At 38.1% G+C, this 24,299-nt stretch overlaps 1 protein-coding gene across 1 annotated transcript; it reads right to left on the reverse strand.

The window, feature by feature from the left end:
- Window positions 1-265: 265 nt before the first annotated feature.
- On the reverse strand, window positions 266-21,283 carry ANKRD7 (ankyrin repeat domain 7). Its single transcript, XM_032642567.1, is given in 10 exon segments — window positions 266-387; window positions 4,801-4,907; window positions 5,040-5,142; window positions 11,569-11,614; window positions 11,616-11,706; window positions 12,382-12,488; window positions 13,398-13,571; window positions 13,732-13,846; window positions 21,051-21,186; window positions 21,238-21,283. Coding segments are annotated over 10 exon segments (1,047 nt in total).
- Window positions 21,284-24,299: the final 3,016 nt, after the last annotated feature.

Consider the following 24,299-nt stretch of genomic DNA (forward strand, 5'->3'; position numbering starts at 1 on the left):
TGGATACTGCTGAACAATATTACAATCTACTATAATCTACTATAAAACTACAGTCATACTAGGAAAATAATAAAAAAAAACCTGGTGTCATGTGAAATTTGGTGAAAGCTATAGTGTATGGTGAGTTTTGCATTAAGGTCTGCACAGAACTGAAACAGTAAGCCCAGGAGAGAAACAACAGAAGAAAAAACTGGTTACAGTTTTATTTATTCAACCCAAAGTAAAAGGAAAGTAAACTAACATTTTTATAAGTGACATCTCTTTATCAGGTACTGTGCTGAATAATTTCATTCTCATTTACTTTCACAACAAGTTTTTCAGATGAGGAAACAAGTTCAGAAAGGTTGAGATTCTTGCCCAAGTTCCTATAGTTTGTGTTCCATGATGCTAATCCAGGAATATAACATTAAGGAAAGTTGAAAAACTAAGGAGCAGAGGGGTTCTGAGTGAGATCGGTGGGCATAGAAATTGAATCTTTAGCAATAGAAGACTAGACAAACACAAAAAGATGGCACCCTCCATCAAAACTGGGAAGGACTTGTTTTATATGGAAATGAGGTTAAAACAAGCTGGATCTACAGCCCAGGCAAAGACATGGTCCATGGGTTTCTGGAAGACAGTAGGGTAGCATCAGCACCCAGGAGATGGCTGGTGCCAGCAGAGGCTACAGTTTTAGAGAGATAACGAAGGGAACAAATTCAGCAGAGTTTGTGATGGAGCTAAGACAGGGCCACCCCTAGCCCATTAGAAATACACTTAAAAATTAGAAATGTGCCCTTTCTTCCTTTGGCACAGACCTGTGTCAGAACACATACTTTGGCCAGTACCTTCACAACCTATGGCATCACCCTAGTTTGGTTGGGATGAGAAGGGGAAAGGTAAAGTTTGAGGATTCAATCATAAAGAACGATATTCCTCCAAGATGGCCACATGAGTGAGAAAAGTAGTCTATTTATATGGCTGCCTAGAGGAAATTTAAATATTCACCTAAAGTTGGATATATATTAAATAGGTGTTTTCTGTTGTTAAACTTCTTAAGAGAAAATGTGCTCTATTTTAGACATTACCAGACACACTAAAAAGGAATTCTCAATGTAATAGCATTCTAAGGTTTTAAATACTTGAGAGAATTAAAAACAATGAGCTGGCAATTAAACTCAAATCAAATATTGCTGTACTATACCTGCCCTACAACATACTGTTTTAAAGTATGCATTTTCCCCAGATGGACACAAATTCAATTATAAAATATCAAAGTTATTTCTCTATCCTGTCTGGTTTTTTTTGAGATGTCCCATGTCAAAATTCCATCCAGCCTTCAGGACCTGATTCAAACCCTCTCTTCTCCACCAAGGTTAACCTTGGTCAAGGTTCCATAAATGATCTCTCCATCCTCTGGTTCTTGGGTCCTGGCTTGTGTCTCTATTATGAATTAACTTTTATTATGATGGGTACATTTTGTTTGGAACACCCAGAGAAACTTTACTTACGAAGGCAAGCCCAGCCAAAAGGTTTCTCTTTTATTTTGAATCACCTCTGACCCACCCTAACCTGCTGTAAGTATTAATAGTTTATCACTCCGTCTCCCATGCTAATATTGGGTTGGCCAAAAAGTTCGTTCGGGTTTTCCCATGCCATCTTAGGAAAAACCCGAATGAAATTTTTGGCTAACCCAATAGTAAAGGCCTGATCCTCATTAACTTAGAAGTTGACAAAGATTGGGGTGGGGGCCAGACTAAACATTTGTGAGATCATTGAGGGCAGAGGATGTAAGATACCTTTTTCTTCTTTGTACCCCAGTACATAATATAGAATTGAGATCAGAGGTTCTCAGCCTGGGCACTGTTGCCATTTGGGGCCCGATAAGGACTTGTAGGGGACTGTCCTGTGCATTATGGGCCATTTAGCAGTATTCCTGCATAGTGCTGACAACCAAAATTCTCTCCAGACATTGCTAAATATCCTCTGGGGGACAAAAAGTTGCCACCAGTTGAGAACCACTGATCTAAACCATACTGAAAATTAAATGTGTGTTGAGTTGCTGTCAGGAATTGTCAGGTTTTTCCTCCACTTTGGCTCTTCCACACCTCCTAGCACTAGTGGGGAGTTCAACAAATATATTTAAATGAATGAATGCTTTAAATACATTGCAAATAATGCACAAAGCTTTCCTCTGAGCCATTAACAATTGAGCTTATAAGGATGATACATATTCATTTGTTCATGAAAGAGATGGTATGGTATATTGATTAATGCAGCAAATTCTGGAGTCAGACTGGGTAGGTTCAAATCCAGAGTGCAGGGGTTCATATCCCAGCTCTCAGCTTCCTAGCTCAGGAGCTTTGAGCGAGTCATTTAACCTTGTTGCACCTCAATATCCTCATCATAAAATGAGGATACAAATAGTACTTACCTCAACAAGACCGTGAAGACTACATGAGTTAAGATACGTGAAATGCTTGGAATAGTGCCTGACACGCTTGAGTTCTTATGTATTCAGCAAATTGAATACTTTACTCCAGGCATTTATAAGTGATGGGGATTTAACTATGAACAAGAAATTCAAGCTCTCATGGATTTTTCAATCCAAAAGGCAAGCAGGAAAGGGACAGAAAATAAAGCACTGTAAGAGATGAACGGCAGGGCAGCCACAGAAGGCTGCGCTGAGGTCCCATGTGAGGCGAGGAAGGTGTCCCAGGAGACAACTAAAGAAGAGTCTTCCAGGCAATAGTCCTGAAGCCAGACCATGCTGCATGTGTTTAAGGAATGGCAAGCAGCACAGTGAAAACTGTGAACTATATACTGTGTCTTTAAAAAGAAAAATGCAAAATTATAAATTTCCTCTGAGATAAAAAAAAGCTAAGCAAATTTTAAAAGACTACAAAAACATGCCCAAAATTTGACAAATGTTTTGTTTGAGTGATGAGACTATGGGTGATGCATTTTTTTTTCTTTTCTATAATACCCTGGATACGTATTAATATAGTATTTCTAAAAAATCAAAAAAGGCTTTATCAATGATGGTCCTTGTAAATGAAACAGAATTTCCATTTACACAGGATTATTTCTATTTTTTCCTCTATTTTGTAGCTGAAATGTTAATATTTTTACTTTATTTGAATGTTCTAATGCCTGCTTAAGACAGTATGTTGCAAAGTTTACTTTCACTAATATCTCATTTAATATTTTGACTAAAAAGTTTTTCTCTGCCCATATGCTTAACACAAATTTCTTTTTTTCAACTGATGGGTCACAATATAGATATTTGTCTTTTGAAATTTCTTCACATCTTCTAAGGTGAAAATGGCTCTCTATTTACCAAACTTTTCTTCATTGAGTAGTCAGCAAAAATTCTGTGATAGTTCACTTAACTGCTCTTTCAAAATAGACTTTCCTGATCCAAGCAGCAGCAAAGGATTTGTAGAAATGAGGTTACACGTCTGGAAAATAAGTGATACTTTTAATGTCTTCATTTATGTTCAAATATTTTCACTCCTAAGTATATTTCTTAAATTCTATGTCTCAGCTACAACACAATTATAATTTAGCATTGATACTTCTGCATTTTATAGTCATTTTAAAATAAGTTACCCCTTTGAATCTGACAGAAATATAACTTTTTAAGTTTGCCATCTTTTGCAGTGTCTTCTGATAATTTTCTTGACCTAATATTTCTATTATGCTTTGATACATTATAGTGAAATTTAAAAATTCACTAGAAACTAGAAACATATACTGTCAGGGTAAAAGGATTCAGGGTGGTTTTGTTTGCCCTCAGGAGATACACAAAAATGTAGGAGAGGTGTTTCTATAGGTTCTACTGCTTTATTTCCCTAAAGAAATGAAGTATAAAATCACGGAAATTCTTTACTTCGTATAGCTGTGTGGACATTAAAAAAGAGACAGATGAGAAGTTGTAGGAGAGGGAGATATGAAGATGTAGATCAAGAGTCCAAAAAGCCAAAATTTCATGAAAGATTATAAGATTAAGTTTGTAAAATGGAAATTAGGGAAATTCTCTCTTAAATTTACTCACCTAGAATCAATAGGGCCAAGCATTGTTCTAAGTATCATAATTATACATTTGGGGGGATAGAGAGTGTTTGAACGGCTGTGGCATTTAAATGATCTCCTATTCTCATCAGGCTCTCTCTCTTTTTTTTTCTTTTTTGCACTATAGGTGAAGGATAGGGTGGAAGTGTGGTTGCTAGTGAATATAGAGAATAAATGTATGACATTTTAGTTCATCCAACATTTTTTAAATGCCAGCATAAGACATATTCACACACATACACAAAAGCTGTGTTTTACAGACCTAAATAACTGTATGTATTTTTTAAAATAAGCACCAAAAATTATTTTAATGCATGGTGTTTTCAAATCTTCCCAAATACTGTTACTTAATTTTAAGTTTTATGTAATGATTAGGTATATATTATATTAACTATTTTCAAATATACTTATGTGAAGTATTTTGAGAATAAAATAAAAAATATACTAATAGTTGTATATCTTGAAAATCTCTATATACATGCAAAAAAGTGTTTTTTATAACTATTCAAGAGACTGAATAAAAATGTCTTAATCATTCAGTATATTTTTACATTACATTTTCATTCAACAGTGTCAGAATATTTTAATCACCAATATTCCTAAGAACGATGCTTAAAAATATTTACCATTAAAAATAGGAGAAAATTTCAAATCTAGCTATTATTGGCAAAAGCTGTGTCCCTTCTTAAAAACCAAACAAATAAAAATCAACAAGGAAAACTATTTGTTCATTTTGTATCTTCTTACCTTCCTCCAGTTCTTCTGTATCAGATATAGAGTCCAAAGTTGTATTTGTAGAGTTAGATATCTGTTTAACATTCTTCTTTTCATAATTAGCAATTAATTGGTGATATCTATCCACAAAGAGAAAATATATATGAATTCCAGCATTCATAAATATTCAGGTCAATTCATGATACCTAATTATCAAGTCAAAACTGTAGACATTAGCTAATGCCTTTCCAAGCATATCACACACAGCTGACCTCAAGCCTCCTCTCAAGCCAACTCCATCAATAGACGCCATTTTTATTTCACATACTCCCATTTTCTGGCACTTCTTTTTTTCCTGTAACCACAGATAAGCCACTGGCAAGGTAGAAAAAGTGGCTTAAGTTATACTTGGTGTATTAGATTGCTAGGGCTCCCATAACAAAATACCACAGACTGAGTGGCTTAAACAACAGAAATTTATTTACTTGCAGTTCTGGAGGCAGGAAGTCCAAGATCAAGTGTGCCAGTAGGGCTGGTTTCCTATGAGGGCCACAGGAAGGATCTGTGTGTTCCAGGCCTCTCTCCTTGGCTAGTAGATGACTGTCCTCTTGCTGCCTCTTCACATAAATTGTCCCTCTAATCTCCTCTTCTTATAAGGACACCAGTCAAATTGGATGAGGGACCACCCTAATGCACAGTCATTTTTAACTTAACAACTCTTTAAAGGCCCTTTCTCCAAATGGATTTATCCAAAATCTGTGGCACTGTGAGAAAGGACTTTAACATGAATTTGGGGGGAACACAGTTCAGCTCATAACACTTGGGCTTAACAGTAAATTGACAAAGTGAAGACATTTAACTCAGTCTAAGACTGAACCATATCCAGTAAAGAATAAACCTTTTCTCCATGCCTGAAAAGAGCCCATTCTAGCCACTCATTAATAGACATATGATTTCAGAATTTCAGTGAAAGGAATGAGGCAATGTATGGGGTAAAGCTAACTGTAAAATAAATGTCTAAATATAATTCCCTCATTTGAGACAGTTTCACTTATTTTTTAAAAACTATGTATATGAGAAACATATTTATTCTATGTTTCCACTCTGAATAAAGCAGTAGACCTTATGTACCAGGAAAGAGATCTAACAAATGATACTAAAAATAGAGGCTGTGTACTCACTATGGTAGATAGGCAATAGCTACTTAACCAACAAAAGTCACAATTACAGAAAGCTTAGTTACCATTACAAAAGAAGGGCAAAAACAAAAAAGAGGATGGGGGCATTAGATTGCAGCTTAAAGTCATTTGCAATTTTTATTATATGCTGATAGTTTTCACATCCTAAATGTAATTGCTTAGTCATTAGGAAATTACCTCTCTTCCCTTTTACCTCTTTGGAAAAAAGAAAAGTAATATAATGCTCTTAGAATTTTCAACATTGGCGATATTAAAGTAATATTGAGATGATGAAAATTCCATACTCATTTATTCTTAAATTAGTGATGGAGCAAACTACAAAAAGAATGTTCTAAAAACCACTTAGGGGAGATGAAAGAAGATTGTGAAATTTCCTACTGATCTACCTACCCAATAATAGCTTCATAAGACATATAGATGTAAACAAGTTATTTAGATAAATAAGTACTGTTTTCAGACCAATAAATATATTATTGTACAGATATATGTGTCTCCTAGTTTCATATATCCAGAGTTTTTAAGAGATGAATGAACAGTTAGGAACCCCTGTTATAAAGCAAATAATCCTTTTTATACTACAGATATTCACCAGTAATTTATCTCTTTATTTTATTTAAATTTTTAAACATATGGTTTGCTTATACCAAGGTAAAACAAAGTACACATGTCCAATATTGCAAAGATGGAAATACTGTATTCAATTATGGTTGACATATTTAATAGATTATGATTCCTTATTTTCTAAAGTTCAATTAAATTAAGACGTTTAAAATAAACATCTGAATGTATATATGAAAATTATTTTACTTTCCCTCTCCCCTTCTCGTTCTCTCTCCCCGTGATTTTCATATGAAATTAATGATTAAAAGGTATTGTTAAAATGTAAATAAAGTAGATGGAAGAAGAATAAGAAAACAATAAACTAGAAAAAATATCTATGCATAATTTAAAATTGCCCTTAAAATTATAAAGAACATATTCTATATATTGTTTAAATTCATTAGCTATAAAATAATTTCTGTTCATTGCATCTTATTTCTCATTGACTATGAAAATCAGAAATTCATGTTCATCATGAAAAGTTTTATCTTTTGGGTATAATGAGAATATACTTAAGAATTCTGAAAACTTAAACTATAGTTAGCTAATAACAAATTAACAATAATATTCAAAACAAACAAAATATTTACATTACTAATATGTAAAAACAATGAAAGGGGCTTGTGTGGATTAATCATCTTTTGCCCAACTCTATTGTCCATACATTTATTTTCTTTATTGAGGTGTAGTTGATGTACAATGTTATATAAGTTACAGGTGTACAACATAGTGATTCACAATTTTTAAAGGTTATACTCCATTTATAGTTTTTGTAAAATATTGGCTATATTCCCTGTTCTATACAATATATCCTTGTAGCTTATTTATTTTATACACTGTAGTTTGCACCTCTTAATCCCCTACCCGTATCTTGCCTCTGCCCCCTTTCCCCTCCCCACTGGTAACCACTAGTTTTTTCTCTATGTCTGTGAGTCTGTTTCTTTCTTGTTATGTTCACTAGTTTGTTTATAAATTCCACAAATAAGTGATATCATATAGTATTTGTCTCTCTCTGACTTATTTCACTAAGCATAATACTCTCCAAATCCATCCATGTATTGCAAATGGCAAATTTTCATTCATTTTTATGACTGAGTAGTATTCCATTGTGTATATATATATATATATATATATATATATATATATATATATATACCACTTTTTCTTCATCCAGGTGATATCTCGCTGTGGTTTTTTTCATTTTCATTTGTCTCCAAGTATTTTTTGATTTCCTCTTTGATTTCTTCAGTGCCATTGGTTGTTTAGTAGCATACTGTTTAGCCTCCATGTGTTTGTGTTTTTTGCAGTTTTTTTCTTGTAGTTGATTTCTAGTCTCATAGCATTATGGTAAGAAAAGATTCTTGATATGATTTCAATTTTCTTAAATTTACTGAGGCTTGCTTTGGCCTAGCATATGATCTATCCTGAAGAATGTTGCATGTGCACTTGAAAAGAACGTGTATTCTGCTGCTTTTGGATGGAATGTTCTTTAGATATCTATTAAGTTGATCTGGTCTAATGTGTCATTTAAGGCTAGTGTTTCCTTATTGATTTTCTGTCTGAATATGATCTGTCCATTGATATAAGTGGGGTGTTAAAGTACCCTACTATTATTGTGTTACGGTCTATTTCTTCCTTTATGTCTGTTAATATTTGCTTTATGTATTTAGGTTCTCCTATGTTGTATGCACATATATTTACTATTATTACATCTTCTTTTTGGATTGATCCCTTGATTTTTATGTAATGTCCTTTTCTGACTCTTGTAACAGTCTTTGTTTTAAAGTCCCTTTTGTGTGGTATCAGTATTGCTATGCAGCTTTCTTTTGATTTCCATTAGCTGATCTCTACATTTCAAATGCATTTTAACAACCCTACATTTTTATTCTACTCCCTTCACAATTACTATTTTTGATATCATGTTTTATATTTAATTGTTTTGTGTATCTCTTAACTGCTTATTGTGGATATAGATGATATTACTACTTTTGTCTTTTAACCTTCTTACTACCTTTGTGCGTGGATGATTTCCTACCTTTCAAACAAAAAAAGGTATGTTTGCCTTTACTGATTTGTTGTTTCCTTTTATAATTTTCATGTTTCTAGTTGTGGCCTTTTCTTTTTTGTTTAGACAAGTTCCTTTAACAATTCTTGCAAAACTGGTTTGGTGGTACTGAACTCTTTTACCTTTTGCTTCTTTGTAAAACTTTTGTTCTCTCCATCAAATCTGAATGAAGGCCTTGTTTTTCCCTTTCATCACTTTAAGTATATTGTGCCACTCCCTTCTGGCCTGCAGAGTTTCTGCTGAAAAGTCAGCTGATAGCCTTATGGGAGTTCCCTTGTATGTAACTTGTTGTTTTTCCCTTGCTGCTTTTAATATTCTCTCTTTATCTTTAGTTTTTGCCATGTTGATTACAGTGTGCCTTGGTGTGTTCCTCTTTGGGTTAATCCATATGGGACTCTCTGCCCTTCCAGGACTTGGAAGCTGTTTCCTTTTCCACGTTAGGGAAGTTTTCGGCTCTTAGGTCTTCAGATATATTCTCAGCCCCTTTCTCTCTTCTCCTTCTGGGACCCCTATAATGTGAATATTAGTGTGGTTGATGTTGTCTCAGAGATCTCTTAAACTCTTTTCATTCTTTTTTCTGTTCAGCATCAGTGATTTCTACTACTCTGTCTTCCAGCTCACTGATCCATTCCTCTGTATCATTTAGTCTACTGTTGATACCTTCTACTTGATTGTTCGTTTCAGTCATTGTATTCTTCGACTGTTTGGCTGTTCTATATTTTCTAACACCTTGTTAAAAACTTCTAAATTCTCAGTCTGTGCATCCATCTTCTCCTGAGTTCTTTGATCATTGTTACAATCACTACCCTGAACTCTTTCTCGGGTAGATTCCCTAGCTACTTCACTTAGTTATTCTGAGATTTTATCTTATTCGTTCATTTGGAACATGTTCCCTTTTACCTCATTTTGCCTAATTCACTTTTTATTTTTCTGTATCTGGTAGGTTGGTTACATTTCCTTGGATAAGTGGCCTTTTCGTAGGCCTGTGCATCCCAGCAGTGCACTCTCCTCTTGTCACCATAGCTATATGCTCTAGGGGTGCCCCTTATGTGGGCTGTATGAGTCCTTCTATTGTGGCAGGCTGATTTCTATGGGCAGTCTTGTAGGCTTGGTTGGCCCCTGGTCTGGTTCGTTGCCAGGCCCTGCCCCTCTGGTTGGCAGGGCCAGGTTATGAGGTGGCTGACTATAGAACCCTGGGGGGCCCTGTAGCTAGTGCTGGCTCCCTAGTGGGCAAAGTCAGGGTCCAGAAGACCCTGGTGCTATTGCCTGCCCACTGGTGGATGAAACCAGGTCTTGGGGCTAGTGCAAGCCTACTGCGGGGCAGAGCTGGATCCTGGGGACTGGTTGCAGGTCCCAGGAGTCCCAGAGCTGGTGTCAAATTCCTGGTGGGTGGGGCCACTTCCTGACACAGTTGGCTACAGGGTCCAGGGTGTCTTCAAGCTTGTGTTGGCCTAGTAGTAGGTGGGACCAGGGCCCAGCTGGTCACAGGGCAGGATTTGGCCTGCTGGTGGAGGGGCTGGATTTGTAGGTTGCAGTGCTGTGGTTGTCTTGTGGCTGTTGTCTGCCTGCTGGTGGGTGAGGTTGGTCCCAAGGCTAGAACATGCTTGCTGGTGTGTGGGACCAGGTCCCTGGGCAGGGTCTGGCCTGCTAGTGGTGGGCCAGGTCCACAGGCTACAGGGCTGCAGTTGTCTTGTGGCTGGTGTCTACCCACTAGTGGGTGGAGCTGGGTCCTAGGGTCTCTGGCTGGAGGGCCCTGGGGGTCCCAGGTCTAGTGCCTATGCACTGGAGTGTGGGCCTGGGTTCTGGGCCTTCTGGTGAGCAGGGCCCTGTCGAGGGGCAGCTGTGGGCTCAGGAGGTCTTAAAGTAGCCTGTCTGCTATGGGTTGGGCTGTGTTCCTGCCCAGTTAATTAATTGCTTGACCTGAGGCATCCAGCACTGTTGCCTACAGACTGTTGGGCCAGGGCAGCACTGCATCCTGAGGCCAATAAGCTAGAGGAATGATTCCAGAATGGTGCTTGCCAGCACCAGTGTCCATGTGATAGAACAAGCTCCCAAAATGGCTGCCCCCAGTGTCTGTGTCCCCAGGGTGAACTCTAGTTGCCTCCTGCCTCTCCTGGAGACTCTCCAAGAACAGCAGCTGGTCTGACCCAGGCTCCTTTCAAATTACTGCTTCTGCCCTGGGTCCTGGAGAGTGTGAGACTTTGTGCGCATCCTTTAAGAGAGAAGTCTCTATTCCCCCCAGCCCTCTGGGACTCCTAAAAATAAGCCCTGCTGTCCTTTAAAACCAGATGCTCTGGTGGCTTGTCTTCCTGGTGCAGGACCACCAGGCTAGGAAGCCCAATGTTCGGCTTGGACCCCTCATTCCCTTGGGAGAACCTCTGCAATTGTAATTATTCTCCCACTTGTTGGGCACCCACCTTGGGGTATGGGACTTGACTATATCATGATTCTGCCCCTCCTACCCATCTAGTTGTGGTTCCTTCTTTACATCTTTAGTTGTAGAAGATCTTTTCTGGTAAATTCCAGTCTTTTTCATCAATGATTGTTTTGTAAATAGTTGTAATTTGGGTATACCCATGAGAGGAGGTGCACTCAGGGTCTTTCTACCCAGCTATCACTGCCAGTCTCCTCTATTGCCCATATGTTTTATTAATGGTATGTCACTAGTTGCTGGAATCCCTGTTCTGGCATACTTCAAATTCCCATGCCACTGGGAATTTATTAATCTGTAGACTCAGCCTACCTGCAGTTCTTATATTGATTAGGTCCTATATTGCTGTTCTTATATTGACAGCGAAAATCAAGCATTCCTGGATCCATGGGTCCAGAGTTCTTCATGTGTTTACCCCTATTGTGTGCTTTGTACTTTGGGGTTCATGTTTCTTTCCTTATGCTCAAATTCCACACAATTGTTAAAAGATATGCAGTATCACTTACATAGTAAAACCATTGAAAGAAGCATATTCCTCAGCTGTGAATCCATAAATATCTTGACAAGATAGGTTCACCTCTTGCTGAAGAAGAAGACTGACTAAACTTGTTGGTTCATCACTGAGAGCAATCATAAGGGCTGTTCTGGAGCAAGAGATATAAATGTGTCCATTTATGAATCTTAACCATGTCTTGTACTTTTTAAAAAATGAGTCTTCTAAATTTATTGTTTAAATGTATGATCAGGAAAAGAGTTGGGGCAAAAATGTAAAATGTGAGGCAGATCTACTCAAAAAGGTGTGGTAATCACAGATCATATCATGAAGTCTAAAGATAAGAGTCTCTAGGAAGCAGCTAGCTCAGTGGTTTTCAACCCCTGCTCCTGGGAACACTAGTGTTTTCCAGGAGATGTCTCAAAAATTCTATGGAGGGGAGTGTCTGGGACTCTGGGTACCCTATCCCCATTTAACTACAGCATCTGCGATTTAGAGATTGAGTTTCTGTGTAAGATTCTAATGTTAAAAAAAAATAATAGCAATAATTACATACCAATCTGGCCCAACTGTTTGATTTTGCAGATAGAGAAATAGATCCTGGGAATCTAGGTAATTTGTCCAAAGTCATATGGCCAAATCTTTTCAGTTTCAAAAATATGTCTCATATATACATATATATATATATAGGCTTACTTCACACTGAGGTCAAGAGCAGCCTGGAGTATTTAAGGAATGAGCACCTAGAATTTAACATATGTGTGCATGTGTATATATTCCTGTTAGATAGCTATAGTTATATGCTCTTATTTAACATTAATTATACCTTTGATTCTTATCTGAAGCATTCACATCTGCCCCACTCTTCAGAAGAAATTCTACCATTTCTGCATTATTTTCAGTAATGGCAAGTAAAAGTGGAGTATACCCATCCTGGAAAAATTATTTCAAAATGATTATTTAAAATATTATACCAACATTCCATGCCTTTTAATTTAAGTTCAATTTAAAAAATAAGTATGCTTATAAGAAACCTCTGTAATAACCTATAATTGAATAGAATCTAAAAAAGAATATATATATGCCTGTCAAAAAATCAAAATAAAATTATAAAAATAATACTAAAATAAAATATAGTTGGCCAGTCAAAAAATAAAATTGAAGTTTCTGCTTTAGGCTTAATTCAAATTGTGGGCAAGAGCACTCAGGAGTATTTAATCACTGAGCACCTAGAATTTAACGTAAGTATTGCAAACCATCAATTCACATTTTGTAATGTTGTTACAGCTGAGTTTCCTAGGGTTTCATTTAAACTTCCAAGGCTGGCACTTATTTTGGCCTGTCATGCAGATAAAGTATCAGTGAACTAAAGTGTTAGGAAGCTTAAAAACATATATTTATCAGTTATCCATAAAGTCTTAATAGGTGACTTGGATTACTTTTAGTATAACAAGTGATTTTCTAATTTTACTCTAATTATTCACGAGTATACAAATAAAATATAAAAGGACATAGTCTTCATGATTTTTAATCAATGTTCATTTATAAGGAAATCAAGTATTTCTCATGTGATGTACTTCTTTGAACAGTTATAATTGTTAAAACTCATGTTGCTTTGGAGGTCAAGATTATAATCTGAAATGAAATGGAGAAAGGTTTTTTTAAAAAGGAAAACCTTATCAGTATTTGATAATCTCATTCTCCTTCTCCTTCTCCCTAATTTCATTTTGTAAAATTCATGTTTTATATAACATGTGTCTCAACAGATACAAATTATCTGCAATGAATACCTTCTTTTACTGCTTTCTAAAATATAATGTATTGTTTTTAATAGAAGACTACCTTATTTTGAGCTTCAAGATTAGCTTTGTGTTCAAGCAATTTTGCAACTAATGAGTCACTTTGATGACAAGCAGCATAATGAAGAGCAGTATTGCCATATAAATCCACCAGGTTTGGGTCTGCGCCATGTTCTAGAAGAATAGTAACACAACTCTCCTTGTCACACTGTACTGCCTGTCAGTACAAAAAGAATAGACGGGTAACCAATTTACTATTTAGGATCTGATATATTAAACTAATGTTTAATACTATGTTTTAAAATATGAAATATAACAAAGGTTAACTAGGAGAAGAACTCAAATGTAATTCAGTTGAAAAGGAAAAATCAGCACACCTTAGTCAATGGAGATCTGTTTTCACCATCCCAGACGTTTACTTTGCACTGTTTCTCAATTAAGAGAGATACAATATTTGAATATCCATTAGCACAGGCCAGGTGCAAAGCTGTTCTGTATCAATATAATGAAACACAAAGTTATAGATAAGTCTTACTTTGAGAAGTTATCTGCTATGCCCAAGAACATGCCAGATCATATATTATTAAGGTATTTGCTTTGTGTACTTATTTATATTTACACAAAATTTAATTAATTATAATTGCTTTTTATTGAATTAAAAGAGCTGTGCAAATGCCTGAAGATCAAATATTTAACTGGTTTCACTTCAAAGAAAATTTAACTATGCATTAAACAATAGGTTTTTTTCAAACACCAAAATGGAGTATGAGCCTTGGAGAATGATAAAATTAGACATCCAATTATGTCTAGAAATGATCTCTAAAACCTAAGATACATGTGCCAGATAACAGGAGGAAAAGACATTGCCTATGTTTGCCTATTGCATGGCATACCGCACATAAGTGTGTGTTTCTCTTTGCTCAGCTATTAAAGTTGTCATCTCCATCTAAGAAGTGAACACAAAGATGAAAGCCTAAGTACTCTTTAAGTTGTAGATCCCAACCTAATTTTCAGTTATTAAAATAATTTCTACTTCTCAAAGAACCATATTCTATGTAGCCTCCCAGAAACCAAGCATATAGTCATGAGGTATGACAGATACTAATGAGCTCCATTTAAACTTTGTAGCTTTTAGCCTGGACTAACTAACCCTCAACAAACTTTTATTTATTTGTGAAGGTGATGTCTTTATATCCTTATTTTAAGATAATACAAAGTCTATATACAGGTAGCCCAGGTCCCAAACAAAAGATTTTAGATGCCATTTTCCCACTTCATTTTAGGTCCTCAGAAGTACTTTATGGGTACCTAAACAGAACTGTTATTGACACTAAGAGTAGCAAATGTAGCCCACAAGGACTTGAAAATAAGGTAACTTTCAAAGAACAAGGCTCATAAAATCCAAACATGATGATATAACTTACCATTTATGGGAGTAAACTCAAAAAATATAAAAATTATTTTGAACAATTTGGAAATACAAAAACTCCAATCAAGTTTACTTGACTATAATCTCTGGAAGGCAAGAATATAACTATAATTCAAAAAACCAGAAACCTAACCAATTATGTCATTCTCGCTGAAGAAAGACTGTACTCAGAAAGAGGATGGTCAGCTAAGTGATAGACTGAAGCCAAAAGTTATCCATGATTAACATCCTTCATGGTAAAGAATATATGAATTTAAGGAGCCCATACTTCCCAGTCATTGGAAAGGAATACTTTGTTTTTCTGTAGAACAAAAATGATTCCTCAGACATCATGGTCTAGATGAAATATCCCTCAAAATGATCTACCTTGTTTTGTCACGATTCCATCCTTACCAAATAAACTTTTGATAACTAATTTGGTTTCTCAGAAATCATGACACAGGAAAAGCACTGATTAGCCTTTTTGTTGACATCCATAATTTGGCTTAAAGGTAAATTTCCTTATGTAATAGGAAGTTTCTCCAGTCTTCAACCTGAACATATGGGGCCGAAAGTCTTTAAGCTGACCTAAAATAAATCCTTGCAGTAGCATAGCAAATCCTAAAAAACATTTTGATCCATCCCCTTCACCCACTGTTATATATATCTCAAAATTTTAGTCTCAAGGAACGTAGGTGGCTTTTACTCAATCTTTAGATCTAATTCTCTTTCCAACTCCAGTTTCCTTTTTTCATTCAAACAAACAAACAAAAACCAAAACCAATTTCACTTTCTCTGAGAGAAAGTAATTGGCATTTGAGTAATTCCCAGGAGGTGTTCCAGAAGTGGCTGCTGCGTGGCTGCTGCACGCCTGCTGAATAATTCACTCTTCCAATTGAAGTCTAAACCCTATGTGACAGGGGGACCTTCAAGATGGTGAAGGAATAAGACAGGGAGATCACCGTCCTTCCCACAGATACATCAAAATTACATCTACATGTGGAACAACTCCTACAGAACACCTACTGAATGCTGGCAGAAGACCTCAGACCTCCCAAAAGGCAAGAAACTCCCCACGTACCTGGGTAGGGCAAAAGAAAAAACAGAGAGAAAAGAATAGGGATGGGACCTGCACCAGTGGGAGGGAGCTGTGAAGGAGGAAAAGTTTCCCCTTCACTGGTGGAGATGGGGAGTGGGTGGGGGAGAAGCTTCAGAGCCATGGAGGAGAGCACAGCAACAGAGGTGCAGAGGGCAAAGCAGAGAGATTCCCATGCAAAGGATTGGTGACAACCAACACTCAACAGCCTGAGAATATTGCCTGCTCACCCGCTGGAGCTGGGAGCTGAGGCTCGGGCTTCAGCAGTCAGATCCCAGGGAGAGGACTGGGGTTGGCTGCGTGAACACAGCCCGAAGCAGGTTAGTGCGCCACAGCTAGCCGGGAGTCCGGGAAAAACTCTGGACATGCCTAAGAGGCAAGAGACCATTGGTTGTGGTGCACGAGGAGAGGGGATTCAGAGCACGGCCTAAATGAGCCCCAGAGACAGGCATGAGCCGTGGCTATCAGCGAGGACAACAGAGATGGTCATGAGACACTAAGGCTGCTGCTGCAGCCACCAAGACGCCTGTATGCAAGCACAGGTCACTATCCACACCACCCCCCCGAGAGCCTGTGCAGCCTGCCATTGCCAGGGTCCCGGGATCTAGGGACAACTTCCCAGGGAGAACACACGGTGGCCTCAGGCTGTTGCAATATCATGCTGACCTCTGCTGCCACAGGCTCACTCCACATTCCGTACCCCTCCCTCTCCCCGGCCTGAGCCAGAGCCCCCTAATCAACTGCTACTTTAACCCCGTCCTGTCTGGGCGGAGAACAGACACCCTCAGGTGACCTACGTGCAGAGGCAGGGCCAAATCCAAAGCTGAACCCGAGGAGCTGTGCGAACAAAAAGAGAAAGGGAAATTTCTCCCAGCAGCCTCAGGAGCAGCCGATTAAATCTCCACAATCAACTTGATGTACCCTGCATCTGTGGAATACTTGAATAGACAACTAATCATCCCAAAATTGAGGTGGTGGACTTTGGGAGCAACTGTAGACTTTGGGTTTGCAATCTGCATCTAATTTGTTTCTGGTTTCATGTTTATCTTAGTATTTAGAGCTTATTATCATTGGTAGATTTGTTTATTGATTTGGTTGCTCTCCTCCTGTTTTTATATATATATATATATTTTTTTTTCCTCTTTCTCTTTCTGTGAGTGTGTATGTGTATGCTTCTCTGTGTGATTTTCTCTGTATAACTTTGTTTTGCCATTTGTCCTAAGGTTCTGTCTGTCCATTTTTGTTTGTTTTTTTAGTATACTATTTAGCACTTATCATTGGTGGATTTGTTTTTTTGGTTTTGTTGCTCTCTTCTTTCTTTCTTTTCTTTTATTACTTATTTTTTTATTTTTAAAAATTTATTTTTGTTATTTTATTTTACTTTATTTTTTTCCTTTTTTTCTTTATTTTTTTCTCCCTTTTCTTCTGAGCTGTGTGGCTGACAGTATCTTGGTGCTCCAGCCGGGTATCAGGCCTGAGCCTCTAAGTGGGAGACCTGAGTTCAGGACATTAGTCCACCAGAGACCTGGCCGCACGTAACATCAAATGGCAAAAGCTCTCCCAGAGATCTCCATCTCAACACTAAGACCCAGCCCGACTCAACAACAAACAGGCTACAGTGCTGGACACCCTGTGCCAAACAACCAGCAAGACAGGAACACAACCCCACCCATTAGCAGAGAGGCTGCCCCAAATCATAATAAGTTCACAGACACTCCAAAACACACCACCGGATGCTGTCCTGCCCACCAGAAAGGCAAGATCCAGCCTCATCCACCAGAACACAGGCACCAGTCCCCTCCACCAGGAGGCCTACACAACCCACTGAACCAACCTTACCCACTGGGGACAGAAACCAAAACCAACGGAAACTACGAACCTGCAGCCTGTGAAAAAGGGACCCCAAACACAGTAAGATAAGCAAAATGAGAAGACAGAGAAATACGCAGCAGATGAAGGAGCAAGGTAAAAACCCACCAGACCAAACAAATGAAGAGGAAATAGGCAGTCTACCTGAAAAAGAATTCATAATAATAGTAGTAAAGATGATCCAAAATCTTGGGAACAGAATGGAGAAAATACAAGAAATGTTTAACAAGGACCTAGAAGAGTAGGTCCTTTGAGTAGTATGACTGAAAGTGTTCATTTGGAATTGAGCCTTCACCTACAAGGCAACCTACCGATCTGAGGGACTTTTAAAATAAAAACCATAAAAGTAATTTAATTTTATACCTAGGAGAGATATTAGACATCTTCAATTCACTTTCAAACTCATTAGGCACAGAACTCAAAATAAAAACATAAATATTAGCTAAATAAGCAAACCACATTAACAGGGAGCTCCTCTGGTTTAATAAGAAATAGTCTTCAATGGGGCTTTGCAGATCTTGGTTTAAAAAACATCTATCTAGTAATAGTTCTGATTTGACAAGATGAGGAGATTCAGGGTCAAGGTCATACAATGCAGGGAAGGCCTCAAATTCAGATTTTTATTCCAAAAACAGTGTTATTCCTACTGGGCCACTATGGCCTTCAACTGCCACCATAAACATAATAAAGAACATTTCTATCACTCTAAAAAGTTTCCTCATATCCCTTTACAATCAATCCCCCTTCCTCCAGTCCCCATATGAAACACCTGGTAACTACTAATTTGCTTTCTTTGGCTATAATTTTGCCTTTCTAGAATTTCATATAAAAGGAGTCACTTGATATATAGTCTTTTGTATCTGGTTTCTTTGACTTAGCAGGACACTTTCAAGATTCATCCATGTTGTTGCATGTATCAGTAATTTCATTTCTTTTATTAATAAGAGATACCATTTTATTGCTGAGTAATATCTTTAAATTATATTTTTCTATGTATGTATATATATGTATTCATTCGTCAAAAAATATTAATTCAGCACTTACTATGGCTAGGCAAGGTTCTAGGTGATGAAGATACAGCAGCAAATAAAACAAAAATACCTGACCTTATGGATCATACATGGCTAGTGGAAGAGGTCAACGAAAAAACTTAAAATACAAGGTACAACAGACAGTATTAAGTGCTAAAGAGAAAAATCAGGCAAGGAAGAGGAACAGAAAATGTCAGCATGGAGAGGGGGTGCAATTGTTGGAAGAGTAACCAGGGAAGCTCTCACTGATAAGATGACAAACACCTGAAGGAAGTGAGACCAAGCCATGTGGATATCTGGGTGGGGAAGCACTCCAGGCAAAGGACCCAGCAAGTCCAAAGGCCCTAACTGCATGTCTGGCATTTCTGTGGACACTAAAAAGGCCAGAGTTAACTGGAGATGAATGAAAGGGAGAGTTGTAGGAGTTAAGATCAGAGAGATAACAGGGAGGGGGGTGAAGGTTGTGTAGGGTTGTATGAGCCTTTGGAAGGACTTTGGCTTTTACCCCTAACGAGATGGAAATCCAGTGGATGTTGTTAAGACAAGGAAGGACATCACTTGACATACATTTTAGAGGATCATTCTGGCTAATGTGTGGAGAATAAATTGGAAAGGTTAAAAGACAGAAAACTACCTGGGAGGCCACTGCAGTAATTCTCATTAAGATATGATGGTGGCTTTGACTACAGTGGTACCTTGGAAGGTGGCAAGAAATGGCTGGATTTTAAACATGTTTTGAAGGTAGAACCAAAAAGATTTACTGTTGAATGAGATGAAGGATGTGAAAGAATGAGAGTAGTCAAGAATGACTCTAGGGGTTCTGGCCTAAACAACTGAAAGAAAGGATTTGGCATTTATAGAAAGAGAAGAGCAGATCTGAGGAGGAATAACAGGAGCACAGCATGCGGATGTTGGAGATTCCTAAGCAGTGATGGGGTGGAGCTAGCGGCTCTCACAAGCCCATTGTTAAATTTTCAGGAATTATTTGAGCCGCTTGACATCACATTGGTAGGTGGAAATAAGGGATTCTCTTCCCTTCTCCCCACCCCCACTCAAGAGCCTGTTATATAACATTTACCAGCACACCACAGCCTGTTAGATATACAAGTGATAGTGTAGGCATTTGTATATATATGAGTCTAGAGTTCAGGGGAGAGGTCTAGCTGGAGATTAAAAGTTGGAAGGCATTGGAATACAGTTACAGACGATCTCTCTTCATCAGGCAAGTGAGGATTAAGAGAGAGACAGAGAGAGAATTATTTCGAGGTCTGAGCCCTCAAATATTTACCAATCAGGAAGATGAAGAGAAACCAGCAAAGGAGTCTGAAAAGAACTGTCCACAGAAGTAGAAGAAATGCCAAGTGAACTAAGTGTTCTGAAAGACAAGACGATATTTCAAATACTACTGCTAGGAAAGTAAGAGACTTGGCTGAGATGCCTGCCAGGTACGACTGAGAATTGACCACTGAATAAAGTCATGTTGACCTTGTTGATGACCTTGTAAAGAAATTCAGAGGAGTGGTGTAGGATAAAAGTCAGATAAATTATTGAATAGATAACTCTGATTCTATTAAAAGAGAAGGTAAAACTATGAGCAAGTTGACACAGATCCACTAATCATAGTTTCCAGTTGCCCTATTACAATGAAAGATGACGCTTTATATACCCTATGACCTGAAAACTCCCCACAAGATTTTAAGGTAGGCACATATAGTACATATTTTCTGTTATTAATGCCAAATACATAACTTCTTCATATCTTAACATATAAAATTAATTTTGTTTTTGCAGTAAGTGGTTGTTGATGAGCTTTTTGAAGATACTCTACAACTGAAAAAAATTTTTCATAGGAGATCCACATTAAAAAGTTAATTATTTTGCTCTTTCAAAGTCTTAAAATCTTAATGATCACTGTTCTGGGAAGTCGCCTCTACTCTTTTCCTATTAGTTAATTAGGAATACAGAAAATCTTAGTGGCTGGGGACGGTATATACCAAAGAAGAAAAACCATAGCATGGGGAAAGGGTGAAGTGCCCAGTGGAGATTAAGGCAGTGGGAGGAGTGGAGGGAATTGGGAAGGACACAAACGCCCTCAGATATCCTGGTGAACATTTCTAAAACTAAGAAGCTGAAAGTTGGGGGTATGACCCTCTGCCCGTGGTTCCCAGACCTCTCCACTATGGGAAACTCAGAGTGACAACCAGTGGGGTAGTCCAGACAAGTCCTGTTTCTGGTTAGAGGACCCAGTGGCCCCAGCTTCCCCTCCATGCTGCCCTTCATCACTCTGGTCACCTGTGTTCTCTGTCCCGCATGTTCACATCATGTTTCTTGAGCCGAAGATACTCCTTCACCTTCTCTAAATCCCCAACCGAGGCAGCTTTGTGAAGTTTCTTTAAATCCTTATCTCTAAGGTTGTAGCCTGGCTGGGCTGGAGGACCGATACTGGCTGGCCCGCCTATGGGCAGGTGTGAGCAAGAACTGTGGGGCTCATCCTTCCTTCTCCATAATGTGAAAAGCTTCTTCATGGCGGCACAGGAAGCAGTCCTTCAGTTGGACCAGGATGTCCCTGGAGGTCCTAACTGCCCCACCTGCCTCTCCACCTTGGCCCTCTGGCTCGCAGGCCCCTCTGGCCAGGTAGGTCCTCCCCGCAGTGCTGGAGTCAAAGCCAGCTAGAGACCGGAAGTGGGCCAAAGATCAGAACCTGTGTGGGCGGCTTTTCCCAGTTGCCTAGCAACGCCCAGGGCCTCTGGCACCTGAGGTTGGGACCCAGCCCCCCGGTTGCCCAGATACACATTCTTCAGTCAAGATCTTAGATTAACTGCTAACACTCTCAGTCTTCCTATTAGATCCAGCATCTTTGGGTAGAAACCTATCAACTTTCTTACAAATACCCCTTTCCCTTCAAGGATAGACCTAGTAGCCTGAACTCTTACAAACCAAGATTTACCTTCCTCCTGGTAGAGATGAACCTCCTCCAGTGATCTTGCCTCCAGCCTACTCCCTGCCTCTCACCAACATGGTTCACAAGGCGCAACTCGCTTTTAACAATAACTGAGATCCCTTCATAATCTCAATTTCAAACATACTTTTGAATACCATCTCTCATATTTTAGCTCACTCTCTCGTCACAAAACTCCAAAAATCCTTCTAACTCATTGCACCTACAGTCCATTAATTCTGCCACATTTCACTGACCTTGACCACCCCACTCTGTTCTCACTTCCCTACTTAAGTAGGTTAAATTCCATGGTTAATCATTATCACTCTCGTGCATATACCTTCAGCATGTTTCCCCCCATTCCTTTTCTTACTTGTCCACCTAAACCACAGAGCTGGTTAAATCTAAAACTCCCATCTAAACATGTCTGCCCTAAGCCACTGGTTGTGACTAAAGGAAAAAACAAATCCATGCTGTCTTTTCTCACTTTCAGTTCATGAAAACCCACCTGAAATGGATTGGTATGCTTCCCAGCCATCCTTAGATACTTGCCTGATCCATTCACACTTATACTTTCCTTGAACACTTCATATATTCTCTCTCTTCGAACTCATTCTCAGCTGATGACCTGGCTTCCTGATCCATTGAGAAAAGTGAGTTAATAAGAAGAGAAATTCTGCAGGCTACCAGGACATCTACCCACCTACCGACACCTTGCCAAAAAATATTTTACCTTCTCTCTTGTTCATGTTGATATCCATGTTCTAGCAAAGGCCAGCACTTTGCTTACTAGAAGCCCATCCTCTGTATTGCTTCAGCAACCCCCATCCCCTGCTTTCTCATGTGTCTTTAAAGTTTCCCTCTCCGATGACATTCTTATTAACATAAATACATGCTAGTGTTTGTCCATCCTAAAACAAACAAACTGACCCACCTTCCTCTGCAACCATTGCCTCATTTCTCTCCTTTACGGCAAAAAGACTTAGAATTGTCTATAATCTTGTAATCTCTGTCTACATTCTTCTGTTCTCACTTAAGTTCCCATCATTACCCTGTTTTCCCATTTCTCTCAATTCACACTGCTTTAAGTACGATTGACCATGATCTCCAATTGCCATTTCTCAGTTTTCATGTTAATCATGTTAATCTATTGCTTGCTCCTTGGAACACTTTCTTCACTTGGCTTCCAAGACATCATGCTTCCCTGGTTTCATTCCTTCCCTCCTAACCATTCCTCTTCAGTCTATTTCGGAGAGCCCCAGGATCAGTCCATCATTAGCTTCATTTTCCCCCCAAATCCTTGGAGTCATCCTTGAATCTTATCTTTTACACCTACATTTAAACTGCCAGCAAATTCTGTCAATTCTAACTACAGAATATATCCAGAATCCATTTGATTTCTTCCCCGATCCATATTCCCTTCTGGGTGATCTCATTCAGTCCCATGGCTTTAACACCATCTATGCAATGTCAACTCCAAATCTGGAAGTTCCAGTCTGGTTCCCTTCCCTGAACTCCGGACTGGTATATCCAGTTGTCTATAGACTCTATGGGCATCTCGTGCTTAACATGTCTCAGCTGACATCCTGACATTCCAATCTGTCACTGTCTTTCTTACTTAAAAGCAGGTAACTCCATTCTTCATGTTGCTCAGGTCAAAAGTTTTAGTGTCATCCTTGACTTCCTTCTTTTTCAAAGGCCACATCTAATCAGTTAGCAAAACCTGCATGCAGTACTTCCAAATACATAGAGAATTTGACCACTGATATCACTGTAGTCCAGGCCAACATCATCTCTCTCATTTGCATTACTTGACCAAAAAAAAATTAGCTGTGTTAGAACTGGGACAAGAACTGATAAGCTTCAGGACTTCAGGACCCCTCCTGTCATATCACACTACCTCTGGTTAATTTTATGAGCTGCACCGCCTTCAATTCATGATGACCTGAGAATAATTTTTCACTTATATGCTAATATAAAGCTAGTGCAGCTCAGAAATTTGAAATGTATAGATAATTATATGCTAATTTTATACAATTATTATTAATAGAATAATGAGCTGCTGTCTCTTCTATTATCAGACACATGAGTATTATGTAATATGGTTAGTACCTCGTAAGAGTATTAAAAGAGCGATGTTATTTATCACATTTTTTCCCTAAATAACAATTCCCATGTAATTTCTCAGGAAAAATAATAAAAGAGATCCCAGTATGCTTCATCTGAAACATAGCTATGCAGTTAAAACTTCTCAGTGGATTTTCTGTTGGTGTTCCTGCTAAAGATACAGAAAGTAGGCTTATGAAAGTTTTGATAATGAAAGAGCTATTTAAAGATCAATATGTAAATTTCATTGCTAGTTTTTCTTTCTTGAAATTCTAAATTTGTGGTTATTTAAGAATGTAATTGTTAAAGTCTAAAATAATAATGTCTGAAGGGAAATTTCTTTAGTTTCAAAAGTTCACTAAGTTCATTAAACCCATATGGTGCCTTTGTACAAATTAGGAAGTAATTATGTATGTCATTTGTTCCTCTATAATTACAAATAAATTGGACTTGTTATAAAATGGGTTTATTATTTTTACAACAAATTATTTCTAATG

Source organism: Phocoena sinus, chromosome 9 (genome assembly GCF_008692025.1).
Source record: "Phocoena sinus isolate mPhoSin1 chromosome 9, mPhoSin1.pri, whole genome shotgun sequence".
Classification (NCBI taxonomy): Eukaryota; Metazoa; Chordata; class Mammalia; order Artiodactyla; family Phocoenidae; genus Phocoena; species Phocoena sinus.